This window comes from Dromiciops gliroides, chromosome 3, assembly GCF_019393635.1.
Source record: "Dromiciops gliroides isolate mDroGli1 chromosome 3, mDroGli1.pri, whole genome shotgun sequence".
NCBI lineage: Eukaryota > Metazoa > Chordata > Mammalia > Microbiotheria > Microbiotheriidae > Dromiciops > Dromiciops gliroides.
The window spans coordinates 670,114,125-670,127,294 of NC_057863.1; the positions used below are offsets into that span (position 1 = coordinate 670,114,125).

The following is a 13,170-nucleotide window of genomic DNA, read 5'->3' on the forward strand; positions in this document are numbered from 1 at the left end:
GGGAAGGGAATGCCATGGATGAGACAGAGACACAGATAGGACAATCACACAATCAGATGGGTTCAGGGCTAAGTAGGGACGGCAGCACCCAGAGTCCATGTATTCATGATTCTATTTTTCTGTGGCAGGAGGTCTCCAGTGGAGGGCCACAGGGATCCATACCTAGCATAGAGGGCATGGTGGCTAACATACTGGGTGACAAGAGGCAGGATCCCAAAATGATCACAACAGGGCAGAGACTAACAAGCTGGAATTAATAGGAACCGATGCTGAGTTCCTCTGCAAAGAAGGCCTTTCCGATCCCAGGGTTTCAGAAGGACACTGAGAAGACACAGCACATAGTAGGTGTGCAGTACTCATGGACCGACTGAGTGTCCAGAGGAGGGTCGCCAGGCTGCCCCAGGGCATGGTCAGCCTAGACAAGAGCAGACTTGGGATGTGGGAAGCTGCCTCCCCATCCCAGGAGGGGTTCAGGCTCGTTCTTTTGGGGACCAAAGGGCAGTGGGCAGGAAACACAGGCAGATTAAGGTTCTCCTCAGGGAAAACTTATGTCTGGACTGTCTCGTGAAGGAGTAAGCTCCCTGTCCTTGTGGGTCTTGAGCAGAGCCCAGAGGCCAATCCTCTTTCTGGGATAGTTGGAAACCGAGTCCCAGAGAGGAGGAGTGCCCCAAGGGCACAGTCTGTTGTGCTGCCTATCCCCACTGCCAGGGAGCCCGCCTCCCTGGGGCAGCCCTTCAGACGTCCTCCAGACGGAGCCTCTGCTGCCAGGGAGGGTGAGCAGGGCCAGGACCGGGTCCCGCTCAGCACTTGGGGGAGGGAAAGGCTCAGCCTGGGAGGGCCACCCACTGCTGCCCACCCTCAGGGGCCGACGGTCAGTGCAAGCCAGCACACGCAACCACACGTTTCCACTTTATTAGAAAAGAAAAGCGGCCCGGCTCTGGGCTGGCAGTGCCAGGATGCCCGGGCCCATGCGGCCCCGGCGACTGCATCCGCTGTCTTACAAAACTAACGCTTGGTAGAAAAAGAGGCCCCTGGGGACCCAGGCTCCTCCTCGGAGAAATAGCTGCAGGATCCGCCTTGGCATGAGCGTGAAGCAAACGCCCCCTTGAGGCCTCCTGGGGAACAGCGTCCGGGGGCGGGGCCGGCCCACGGCCACGCCCCTCAGATGTCCATGTAGTCGTCATCGTCGTCACTCTCGCTCTCCAGACTGGACTCCTGGCTGGACAGCTCCAGGATCTCCAGGGCCGGCTGGTGCAGACTCTCCTTCTTCACCGTGGCCGCAGACTGGGCACTCAGGATGGCCGACTGGGGGTGGGAGGGAGCGCGGGCGGGGGGCTCAGCCAGCTGGGGGGGCTCCCAGGCGGCCGGCCTGCCCCCCCCCCCCCCCCCGCCCCGTGCGCTCCCCCCCCTCCCGCCCACCCCATTTACCTTCAGCTTCTGCTTGGTCTCCTCTGAGATGCTGCCCTTGGGGGAGAGGAGGGTGGGGGTCGGGGGGGTGACGGTGATCTCTGGGGGGAACTTGGAGATGGACGAGGGGATGACGAGCTTGGGCATGGTGGGCAGGAGGCGGCCTTTGCCCCGGGGGGGCTCTGCCCGGGGGGCCAGGCTCCCCGAAGGCTTGGAGCTGGAGGCTGTGAAGAGGGGCCGAGGTGAGGGGCTGCCCCCGGGCCCCCCTGGCAGCCGCCTCTGTGCCAGGCGCCTCCATTTCCCCCCCAGGCCCCACCCGGCTCCCTGCCCTCTTAACCACACAGAGAGGGCCACGCCCTCCCATAGCCCTGCTCCCTCCTGTGCTCGAACTCCACCTCCTCCAGGAAGCCTTCCCTGCCCCTTCTGTAACTGGTCTGGGCACAGACATTGGCACACTGCCCCCAGACTGTGAGCTCCCCAGGGTAGGGACCCTTTGGTCCGTACCCCTTCTACAGTGCCAGTAGCCAGCACACAGTAGGTGCTTAACCCATGGGTACTGGGGGTCAGAAAGACCTAGAGGGGAGCAGAGAGAGCAGCCAGGAGGGAGCGGCCCAGTGTCTGCCCTTGCCTCTGGGCAGTCCCTTCTGTCCTATATAGGCCCCCAAAGCCCACTGCGGGAGCACCCCAGGAGCGGCTGTACCCGAGCCTCTCTCTGCCCGGGGGGGGGGGGGGGGGGGGGGGGGGGGGGGGGGGGGGAGAGGGGGATCGGACAGCCTGAAAATGAGGCCTTGGGGACAGCTACGCTGGGGGCCTGGGACGCAGGGGACTCCAGGTGTGGGCAGGAGGGGGGGAGGAGGGGAAAGGGGGGATGGCAGCCCCAGCATAAGTCTACAGGTCCAGAGCTGGGAGTTCCGGGTGGCACCCCTCCCACACGCAGACCCCCGCCCAGGAACTGACTAGGAGCCTTGAACCTGTTTTGTCCTTGGAGGGCCTCCCAGAACCCGCTGCCCCCCTCCTGAGGGGACTCTGAGAACGTGTGTTTGTGGCACCCAGTGGGCAGGCCCCACAGCAGCCCCAGGATGACCACGGGCCTCAGGGGAGGGGAGCGGGCACAGACATGTGGAGACACCATAGATCCCCCTTACCCTGGCCACAGGCCCGTCCAGGGATAGCACTGGTCATAGACTCGGCATGCCCGAGCTCAGGGTCATGCGTGGCAGCTGAGGCCAGGTCCACCTGAAGCCCCAGGTGGCTCTCCTGCTGCTGAGGTCCCGAGGTGCCTCTCCGACCACTGGCTGCCGGCTCCTCCCCTAACACCAAAGTCAGAGTCAGAACGGCCAAGGACAGCTGTCCTGGGCGGGGTGCCCCAGGGGACGGCCCCGTCTTTGTCCTCAGTAAAGAGGACAGGAAGCACTTTTCTGGGGGTACTGACCATCCCAGGCCCCCTGGGCCCATGAGGACAGGCCATGGGGGCCAGCCAAGGTGACAGAGAATGAGCTCCAGAAGGGGCCAGGAAGCTCGGTGAGCACCGACCAGGCTCTGGGGAAAGGCCCTGGCTGGTCCGGGCCTAAGAAGGAAGGCTGGACGGGTGAGAAGGGGGCAGAAGTGCAAGCCACAGGGCCTCCCGGGCCTCAGGCTGCCAGCTGCCCCACAGCAGGACTCCTCGGACTGGCAGAACGGGAAGGAAGGAAGGAAGGAAGGGACCTGGGACCGATGGGAGTGAGGTCTGAGCTCAGGGCCAACAGCAACCAACTAAGAGATGCAGAGGGGCACACACCAGGCGAGAGGAAGTGAGGCTCAGCCACGGGCTGGGCAGGGAGCGGCGTGCCCAGTGACGAGGAGAGAAGCACTGAGACGCCTTGAGCAGGGCCAGGCCACGGGCACAGAAGGGTAAAGCCCCACTTCTTCATCCTTCAGGGCCACAGGGCCGGGAGCCAATGCCCCTCTTGTGGGGCTGGGAAGCACTGTGGTCAAACCAGGCCTCGGGAGGCAAGGGAGACATGGCAGCTGCAGACAAGGGACCAGGGAGAGGAGAGGCAGCGGGGCGTGGGCAGGAACAAGGCAGGGCCTGGGATGTCTGGGGGCAGATTGGTGAAGCCAAGACTAAGATCAGATGGTAGTGAAGGCCACGGGAGAGGGAAGGAGAGACATGGAGGCAGGGGGAAAGGGAAAGGGGGTGCAGTGGGAAGAAGAGAAAAGTAGAGTCAGGGAGGGAGGGGCAGAGGGGCCTGCAAGGAGCATCCCCCCATTCAGGGGCACAGCCCACAGTGAGCCTGGGAGGCAGCGGCCATCAACAGTGAGCACTGAGAAGAGACCCAGCAAGGGGCCAGCCTGGGCAGGCTGGCGGGGAGCTCCTGGGGCATCTCCTTGGCCTTGTATGGGGCCTTCGGGGGGGGGGGGGCAGAAGTGTGAACTGCACCAAAGCCCAGCTGAGAGAGAGCTCACACCTCTTCTCTCCTAGAACAAACTCCCAGAGTCACTGGGGAGGCCCAGATCTGACCTGTAGGCAGCCAACCACTGAGAGATGGGGAACTCACTCCCTCCAGCCCCAATTTCTAAGGATAAACTTCCTAGTAAAAAGCCCATGTTGATCTTCTAACCAAGAACAGTTTGGAAGGTCAGAAGGAGGGAGCTGCTGTGCTGATATAGGAGTCGGGCCCAACTCCACAGTCACCCTGACACAGATCCAGTCCCAGGAAGGCCTCACCAGAGAAGGAGACCCCCAGAGCCTCTGAATCAGCTGAAGCACCAGTGTCATCTGGAACTAAGCTCACAGTCTGGTGAGTGGGCTGAGCCCTGGGCAAGGGAGAGACTACAGGGGTCTATGCTGGTGCTAAGGCAGAACTTGGATTTTACACCCCTGCTGAGAACCAGGTGGTAGGCTTGAGTAGAATTGGCCCAGGTCGGGGAGGGGCCCAGGCTCGTCTGACCTAACAACCACAACACACAAAGCTGGTTGATTGGCAAGTTGGTCTGGGGTCATCTAAGGACTAGGAAACAGGCCGGGCGAGGGAAGAACCTGATTCTCCTTAAATCATACCACCTGGGACTTCTTAAGCTTGGGATACTGCAGCCTGGAAACAGTGCCCCACTTTAAGGAGCTAAAAGTCTAGTAAAAGAAAGGCAAGATGAGCAGACAGAGAAAGGTGAGGACCATAGAAAGTTTCTTCAGTGACAAGGAAGACAGAGGGGCACCCTCAGAGGAAGATGTTAACATCAGGGCCCCTATATCTAAAGCTTCCAAGAAAAATACAAATTGGTCTCAGGCCATGGCGGTGCTCAAAAAGGACTTTGAAGATAAAGTTAGAGAGGAAGAGGAAAAAATGGAAAGAGAAATGAGGGTGATGCAGGAAAGACATGAGAAAAAAGTCAACAGCTTGAAAAGTCAAATGGAAAAGGAGGTACAAAAGCTCTCTGATGAAAATAATTGCCTAAGAATTAGAATTGAACAAATGGAAGCCAGTGACTTTATGAGAAACCAAGACACAATAAAGCAAATCCAAATGAATTAAAAAATAGAGGACAACGTGAAGTATCTTCTGGGAAAAAACTGCTGACCTGGAAAATAGGTCCAGGAGAGATCATTTGAAAATTATTGGTCTACCTGAAAACCATGATCAAGGAAAGAGCTTAGACACCATCTTCCAAGATATTCTCAGGGAAAATTGTCCTGAAATTCTAGAAGCAGAAGCTAAAATAGAAATTGAAAGAATCCACCGATCACCTCCAGAAAGAGATCCCAAAAGGAAAACTAGGAATATTATAGCCAAATTCCAGAGCTCTCAGGTCAAGGAGGAAATATTGCAAGCTGCCAAAAAGAAAGAATTCAAGTACTGTGGAGCCCCAGTCAGGATAGCACAAGATCTAGCAGCTTCTACATTAAAGGACCAGAGGGCATGGAATATAATATTCCAAAGGACAAAGGAAATGGGATTACAACCAAGAATCACCTACCCAGCAAAACTCAGCATTATCTTTCAGCGGAAAAAAATGGGACTTTAATGAAAAAGACTTTCAGATATTTGTGATGAAAAGACCTGAACTGAATGGCAAATTTGACTTTCAAGTACAAGACCCTAGAGAACCATAAAAAAAAAAAAATTGGAGCTGGGGGACATCCCTGGGGTCATACAGTAGGTGACTGTCTTGTGTCTGAGATCCCCCTGCGTCCAGGGGTGATGATTTGTCCACTGTGTCACTTAGCTAGATGATGACATCTTTAGGGTTAAATTGAGGGGTGAAGGGAATTCACTGGGGGAGGGGGAAGGGCAAAAGCGAAATCCTACATGAAAGTCACAGGAACAGGCTTATGGAGTTGGGGAAGAGATGGGAGAGGAGAAGGCCAGTAAATGAATTTTACACTCATCAGAAAAGGCTCAAAGATCTTAAACTCATCAGAGCTGCCTCTAGGAGGAACTAACAGACACACCCAACTGGGTGGAGTAATCTATTTAATCTGGGCAGTAAATGAGCCTAACACTCATCAAAATTGGCTCTAAAACCTCAATCTCATTAGAATTGTCTCAAGGAGGGAATAATGGACACTCAATTGGGTGGAGTAATCTCTACAACCATGCAGGAAAATAGGGGGGGAAAGGGATAAAGAGAGAGGGGCAAAAGAAGGAAGGGCAGAGTGGGGGAGGGGACAGACAGAAGCAAATCCCTTTTGAAGAGTGATAGGAAGAAAGAAGATGGATAATAGAATAAATGGGGAAGGGAATAGGATGGAAGGGAAACAGTTAACAACAGTAATCATGAAAAAGAGAAAAGGGGGAAAAATTGTACAAAAAATATTTATAGCAACTCTTGGTGGAGGCTAAGAATTGAGAATCAAAGGAATGTCCATCAATTGAGGAATGATGGAGACAGCTGTGCTATATGATTGTAGTGGAATGGGCTTGTGCTACAGGAAATGACAAACAGGATGATCCCCGAAAAACCTTCAAAGACTAATGAACATCGATGTATAGTGAAGTGAGCAGAGCTGGGAGTGACAGCAATATTGTTCAATGAGCAATTGTGAATGACTTAACTACTCTCAGCAGTGCAATGATCCAAGACAATCCCAAGGAACTAATGAGGAAGCTTACTATAATAAAAAGAACACTTGTGGATTGTACATATATAACCTGGTCGTGATCTTGTGGAGGAGGGAGGAAAGGGAGGGAGAAAAATGTGGAACTCTAAATCTTATGGAAATGAATGCTGAAAACTACCCTTACATGTAACTGGAAAATAAAATAAAGGTTTGTTTAAAAAAAAAAAAAGCCCATGTTGGCCTTCACTCACAGCTCCAAGTGTGTCAGAATTGGACACTTGGCCCTAGACTCCGTGGGCAGCTGTCCCCCCACCCGACCCCCATTCTCCAGGGGAATGAGTGGAAACTCCAGGAGGGCAGGGCCTCTGGGATCAGGACAAGGCACCAATGCCCCAGAACTCAACCATCCACCAATGGAAGGCAGGGATTGGCACGTCCTTTGTCCCTGAGGGCAGTGACTGGGGCAGCTCCAGCCCAGCACCAGAGTAGGATTTGGGGGGTTGGGGGCCCAGGGTGCTGATGGGGACTCTCAAATCCTGGCTCTTCCCCATATTATCTGCCCACTGCACGACTTCTTTGAGCTTCTCTTTCTGGGCAATGCCCCATCAATGAGTCCCACTCCAGAAGCGCCCCCTGAACACCAATCCCAGCCCGGGAGCCAGCAGGGGCAGGGGTGTGAGGAAGCCTCCTGGCCCTTCTCCCACTGCCAAGTCCCCCCAGGAACCCCCCTTTGGGGCAGCCCGGGGGGGGCAGCCTTCCTTTCTCACCATGCCTGGAGTCCCCAAGGGCCTGCCCTGCGTTGCTTTGGTTCCTATTTGTCCCCAGCCCTTTACAAGGTACCAGTCACACAGTGGGCGCTTAATGTCTCTGCTACTGGTCCTGCTGAGGTGGGTGGGGCAGAAGAGGGAGGGCTCATCCCTCCTCCAGCTAAGAGTCCCCTGGATCATGGCCCATCACGCTGGCCCACCCCAGTCTCGGCAGCTCCAAATGAACAAACGAGGGCAGAATCAGGAAGGTGGAGGTTCTGGCCAGGATGGGGCCAGCATTGGGCTCCAACTGAACAGGGACGTAAGGCTGGCCCTTAGGAACTGACGAGTCAACGTCACCAATCTAAGATGGGGAGGTGTGGAGAGAGGGAGGGTCTTGGTGGACCACAAGCTCCACAGGAGTTAGCAGGGACATCTAGTGGCCAAGTCAACTTCCAGGATCAGGGAGGTGGCCCTCTAACCCTCCTCTGGGGCCTTGGCCTCAGTTCTGGGTTCCACAGCTTCAACTGAGGAGGGTGTTGAAGCACAGGAGTGTCCAGAGGAGGGGCCAGGCTGGGAAGAGTCTGGAATCCAGGGGAAGTAGGGAAGAGAAGACTCAGGGACAAGATGGCAGGGTCTGAGTGCTTAAAGGGCCAGGCCCATGATGCCCAAGACCGTGAGCTGTCCCGGCGGGGAAGGAGCTGCCCTCTGACCCCTCCAGGGCTCCGTCCAGGGGCCACTCTTCTCTCTTCTGCCAGCTCTCCTCAGTTCCCATGGTCGCCTCTCTGCCAATGGCCCCCACGTCACCCACTGCCTTCCCAGGTGTGACCCAAGGCTCTTCCTCTTCCCTCCAAACTGTCCCTGTTCTGGTAAAGGTGTCACCATCCTCAGTCTCCCAGCTCTGGAACCTCCAGTGTCCCCCCAGGCCTCCCTTCTCCCCTCTGACGCTGCCCCCTCAGCCCTGGACGAGGGCAGTGGCTGCCAGTGGCCTGCCTGCCTCAGTCTCTCCCCACTTCAGTCCATCTGCTATTCAGCTGTCCAACTGGTCTTCCTAAAGCACAGGGCTGACCGTGCTGCCCCCTCCTCAACCCACTCCTCCAGGAGCAAATGCTGTTTGGAGCCTCCTTGGCCCCTCGGCCTGCCTCCCAGGATGCATGAGCCCGTTTCCGATGTGCCATCTCTCCCAAAGTACCAGGTAGAACTACCTTATACACCTCTGCATTTAGCGCCTCTCACCTCACTCTGTCTCTGTGGGCCCAACCCCAGGCCTGCACAAGCCTTCCGCTGGACTGGCCCAGGACAGCTCCCAGAGGGAGCCTGGGCCTGACTTGGCTTTGGCCAGGCCCAGTCAGGAATCTGCCGCCGGGCAGCCCCAGCACCAAGGGTCAAAGGACCCAGACTCTGGTCCTGGCTCAGCCACCCAGGACTCGGCTACTCATGTCTTCCTCTGACTTTGTAAACCAGGGACAATGGTGCCCACCCTCTTTGCTCTTCAAGGCCGCTAGGAGGAGGGTAGGGCTAAACAAGGAGTGCTACCTTACCTGGAGCCAGACAGGCCATGCTTGGAGGGGCCTCAGGATCCCTGGAGGCAGAAGTCGGCTTGGCCTTGGGAGGGGTGTCCGAGGGGGCCGGCTCAGAGTTTGAGGGTGCAGGCTGGAGGGCCGGGGAGGCCGTTGGGTTGGCCCAGAAGAAGCTCTCCCTGCTGTCCTTAGGGGGCTTGGGCGTGGTGGGGGTGTCCCCTGTGGCCTGTGGATACAAAGAGGTGAAGAGGGAGGGAGTAGATACTAAGCACTTTACAAACATGATCTCACTTAATTCAGCCTGTGACACAGGTACTGTTATCATTCCTATTCTGTCACTGAGGAAACCGAGGCAGCCAGCTGTGAAGTGACCTGCCTAGGGTCTCTTCTGCCTCCAGGCCTGGCACTCCCCAAGCCACACCTCTTGGAGAGGGCCGTCAGCCCCAAAGTCTTGCTCCTCCACATAGCTGCACACAAGGCTTTCCTCAGGCCCAAGTCACTTTCCTGCTCACGAGCCTTGGGTGGCTCCAGCACACTTTGGGCATTCAAGGCCCATCATAGACTTATCCAGCCTTATCTTACGCTCTCCATGTCAACCGTCCTCTGCAAGTACTGAGCTAATGCCTCTGGGATCCTGCCAGGCCAGAAGAGGGTCAGGATGTGGGGCAGATAGTGCCTGCCTGGCAGTCGGAGAGGGGAGCTCAGCTCATGACGGGCAGCCTGAGGCGGCCAGGCTCCCTGTCGGCTCCCAGCCAGTCCTGGCTCTGGAGGCGGAGGTGGGAGGATCCAGCAGGGAGAGAGAGTATCGTCAGGACCGGAACCCTACTACCATCCCCTAGTACTCACAGGCCCTCCCTAGGAGTATATAAATCTTGTCTTACTGCTGACTCGACCAGGTCCAGGTCCCGAGGTGAAGGCAAAAACCCCAAACATGGCTAGCACCCGAGAGGAGTGGACATCCCTCTGGGCAGATAGAGCCCACAGAGCTTGGAGAGAGGAGCCGGGACCTTGAGAGGCTCCAAAGGAAGGGGAAGGTGAACTGAGCCTTGAACCAAAACAGGGATTCTGAGAAACAGAGTGAGGTGGGAGAGCATTGTGGGCTTGGGGGAGCAGGTGAGTAGAATGGGTGAAGGGGAAGGAGATGTGAAGAACTGAAATGGCAAACAGAATTTTGTATTGGATCCTGGAGCTGAGAGGGAGCCATGGGGGGTGGGGGATATTGAGGACGGAAGTGATAGTCCTACTGTACTTCAGGAAAATCAGTGGAGTTTAGATTGGAGGGGGAAGACACTCAAGGCAGGCAGACCCCCTATCATGCTCCAGGTGTGAGATGATGAGGGTCTGTACCAGGGTTGGGGCAGAGGAGAGAAGGGGATGTATTTGGGAGATGCTACAGAGATGAAATGGGCCAGAGATGCCAGAGATGAAATGGGCCAGAGATGCTACAGAGATGAAATGGACCAGAGATGCTGCAGAGGGGAAATGGACCAGAGATGCCACAGAGGGGAAATGGACCAGAGATGCCACAGAGGTGAAAGGGACCAGAGATGATACTGAAGTGCAGTGGACAAGCCTTGATCAGACTGAATGGGAGGATGAGGGAGAGTGACAATCCAGAATGACTCCTCGGTTTGGAGTCTGAGGAATGGGAGGGTTTGTTAGGGAAGTTTGGAAGGAGGGACAGTTTTAGGGAAAAGTTAACGAGTTTCATTTTGGACATGCTCAGTTTAAGATGTCTCTGGGACCTCCTCTTTGAAATGTTCAGTAGATAACTAAAGACAAGAGACTGGAGGTTAGGAAACCAGGGCCAGATATATAGGTCTGGGAATCATCTGCAGAGATGACAATTTAAGCCAAGGGAATTGATGAGGCTACTAAGAGAGAAAAGAAGGGGACCCTGGACAGACTCTTTGGGGACACCCAAGGTTAAGAGGCATGACCTGGGAGAAGATCCAGCAGAGAAGATCAAAGAGCAGCGAAAGAAGCAGAAGAACCAGAAGAGAACGGGTGTCCTGAAAACCCAGAGAGAAGAGTGACCCACAGGGTCAAAAGCCAGAGAGAAGTCAAGAATAAGGCTGGAGAAAAGATCACTGGATCTGGCACTAAGGGATTCTTGGTGACTTTGGAGAGGGCAGTTTGGGGAGAATAATGAGACCCCAAACCAGACTCACGCCAGCCATGGCATCAGCCTCCACACCTGGAAACAAGGCCCTGAAGGCCTTCACCCCTTCGTGCCTCAAAGGCCCATGTGGGAGAATGACCACCTCAGGCTCTCTCCCTCCACTCCTCCCCCGGCCCCCGTTCTGGAACGCAAATGTAATCAATTCCTTGCTCCCTAAGAGCAGTGGCAGCACTACCCTGGTCACTCTAACCATGGCACCTTCCTGAGGCCACCGCTCCCAGTCAGTGTGCCCTGACTGACTGTTCATTCCTTTAGATCGGGGGTGGGGGTGGGGGGGAGCTGTCCTTGGGAGGTCAGATGAGGTGAGAGGACTTTAGAGGACAGTCACTCGAGCTTGAGGGAGTGATTTTTCAGGGTGGAGGAGACCCATTTCACAGATAAGGAGACTGAGGCAGGCTCGGGAGGCTCTGAGGCCAGATTAGAGCTACAGTATTGGAAGGTTTCCTTGCCTCCTTAGGAGAAGTCAGAAAGCACGGATTTCACACTTCTCTTCTCTTGCCAATTCCTGGTCTGCCACAGAGCCACCTGCCCCACACAAACCTGGGCATCACAGAGCCACTTCATTTTAGAGAGGACAGTAACATCAGGGGCCACTGGCGTGGGGAGGGCCTTCCAGGCTCTTTTCCTGCTCTCTGTTCTCAGAATTCCTACCTTGAGTAAAACCCATGAACCCGTTCTCACTGTTTGCTCTCATCTGTTAAAGACTAGAGAACCAAATAAGCAATAGTTAGAAGTAGGTATAAAATAAGAGTAAACAGGCACCGAGTGAGGGCGTCTCCCACACGTAAAAACCACGGCCCTGTAGCCTCTACTCTGGCTTCTTGCCTGGGTCCTGAGAGGGGAGGTTGGCAGGTAGTCCCAGCTGTTCATTCTATCAGCTCCTCATCCCTTGGTCCATCCCTTCTCCTCACACTGGGCAGTCTTCTGCTGGCTTGTGGTCTCTGGACCCTGGCAGGGGCCACAGAGCTCCCAGTCTGACCTGGAATCGCAGCCATCGGGATGCCCCACCAGGCACTTGGGAAGCGACCCCTGAGTGCTTGTCCATTGGGCCGTGGTTCCCTGGGGTTCCCTCCAAGCCCTCTCCCGCTCTGGATGCCCTGGGGATGCTCGAGGCCGGCAACCACCCCTCCCATCTTCCTTTGCTCTATCTCCACAGCTTGCAGCCTCAAGCGCAGGCTCTGCCTAGGTTTTCTCTACCATTTCAAAGTCAGATAATGTACATCAGAGTCAGAGAACTCAGCCCTGGGAGGTCCTGGTAGCCCCCCGGGGAAGGCCTCCCACAAGGGCTTGCATCCACTTGCATCCAGGCCCAGCTCAGCTAAGTCCGAGAGGCACTTGGTGCCAGGATGGTCCTGGGAGGAGGAAGGCTGAGCTCCACCCTTGGCATTCCCAGACACAGTTCCTGAGCCTGGCTCACCAGGCCTGGGTGGGGGGTGGGGGGAGCAAACGGCAGCCCTGTGGGACCGTCACTCAAGGCTTTTTCCTCCTGTTCCCTCGAGGTCTCCACCAAAAGAGTGAGCACCATGACAAGTGATGAGGGGATGATGCTGATGACAGGAGAAAGAAAGCAGCCCCTCTGCTGCCCACCCGACAGTCACCATCTCCAATGTATTGATGCAGAAATGTAAGACAGGAGCTGTGGGGTGCTGCATGGCAAAGGACAAGGGGCCAGGGGAGCCCAGAGTCTTCAAGGAAAAACCACCAACTACTGACAAGCACAGGAAAGTTGGGACTCTGAGGTAATTAGCAAACGACAAATGGGGAAGGGTGAGGGTGGCCACTCCAGGCTGTGATGCCAGTAAAGCTCCTGCTCACACAAGCAATGTTCCCAGAACATCTCAGCCTGTGGCGCAGGAGGGTGACGGGCTAGGGAGGGGCAGCGAGAAGGGAGGAAACGCCGAGAAGCCCAGGAAGACTCGCGTGAACCGATGAGGTGGGGAGCCAAGCAAACCCTGAGCAACTGCCCAAGGACCAGCAGCGCCCAGGGCGAGGGAGGGGGTGGGGCACTGCAAAGACCGCAGAGGCAGTGGCTTCATCTTTTGTTACAAGCGATGGCGGGCGGCTTCCTTCCTCCTCCTCCCACAGCGGCAGCTGCTCTGAGCAGCAGCCGACAGAGAGAGAGAGAGAGAGGTAGGTGATGGAGCTGCGGCAGGGGCTGCGCTGGGGCTGTGAGTGCTGCCGGCCTGCCAGCCCAGGGCCCTCAGCCTTGGGGGGTGGGGGGGAGTGCGAGGAGGCACCCAAACCCACCACTCAGAGAAGAGCCTGCTCCCACTTCCT

At 56.2% G+C, this 13,170-nt stretch overlaps 1 protein-coding gene across 1 annotated transcript in view; it reads right to left on the minus strand.

Moving 5' to 3' along the window:
• Positions 1-902: 902 nt before the first annotated feature.
• CABIN1 (calcineurin binding protein 1) overlaps positions 903-13,170 on the minus strand; it is a 105,409-nt gene continuing 93,141 nt past the window's right edge. The window contains 4 exon segments of the mRNA XM_043994113.1: positions 903-1,305; positions 1,429-1,631; positions 2,553-2,717; positions 8,733-8,937. Of these exon segments, the coding sequence (XP_043850048.1) occupies positions 1,162-1,305; positions 1,429-1,631; positions 2,553-2,717; positions 8,733-8,937 (717 nt within the window). The 3' untranslated portion in view covers positions 903-1,161.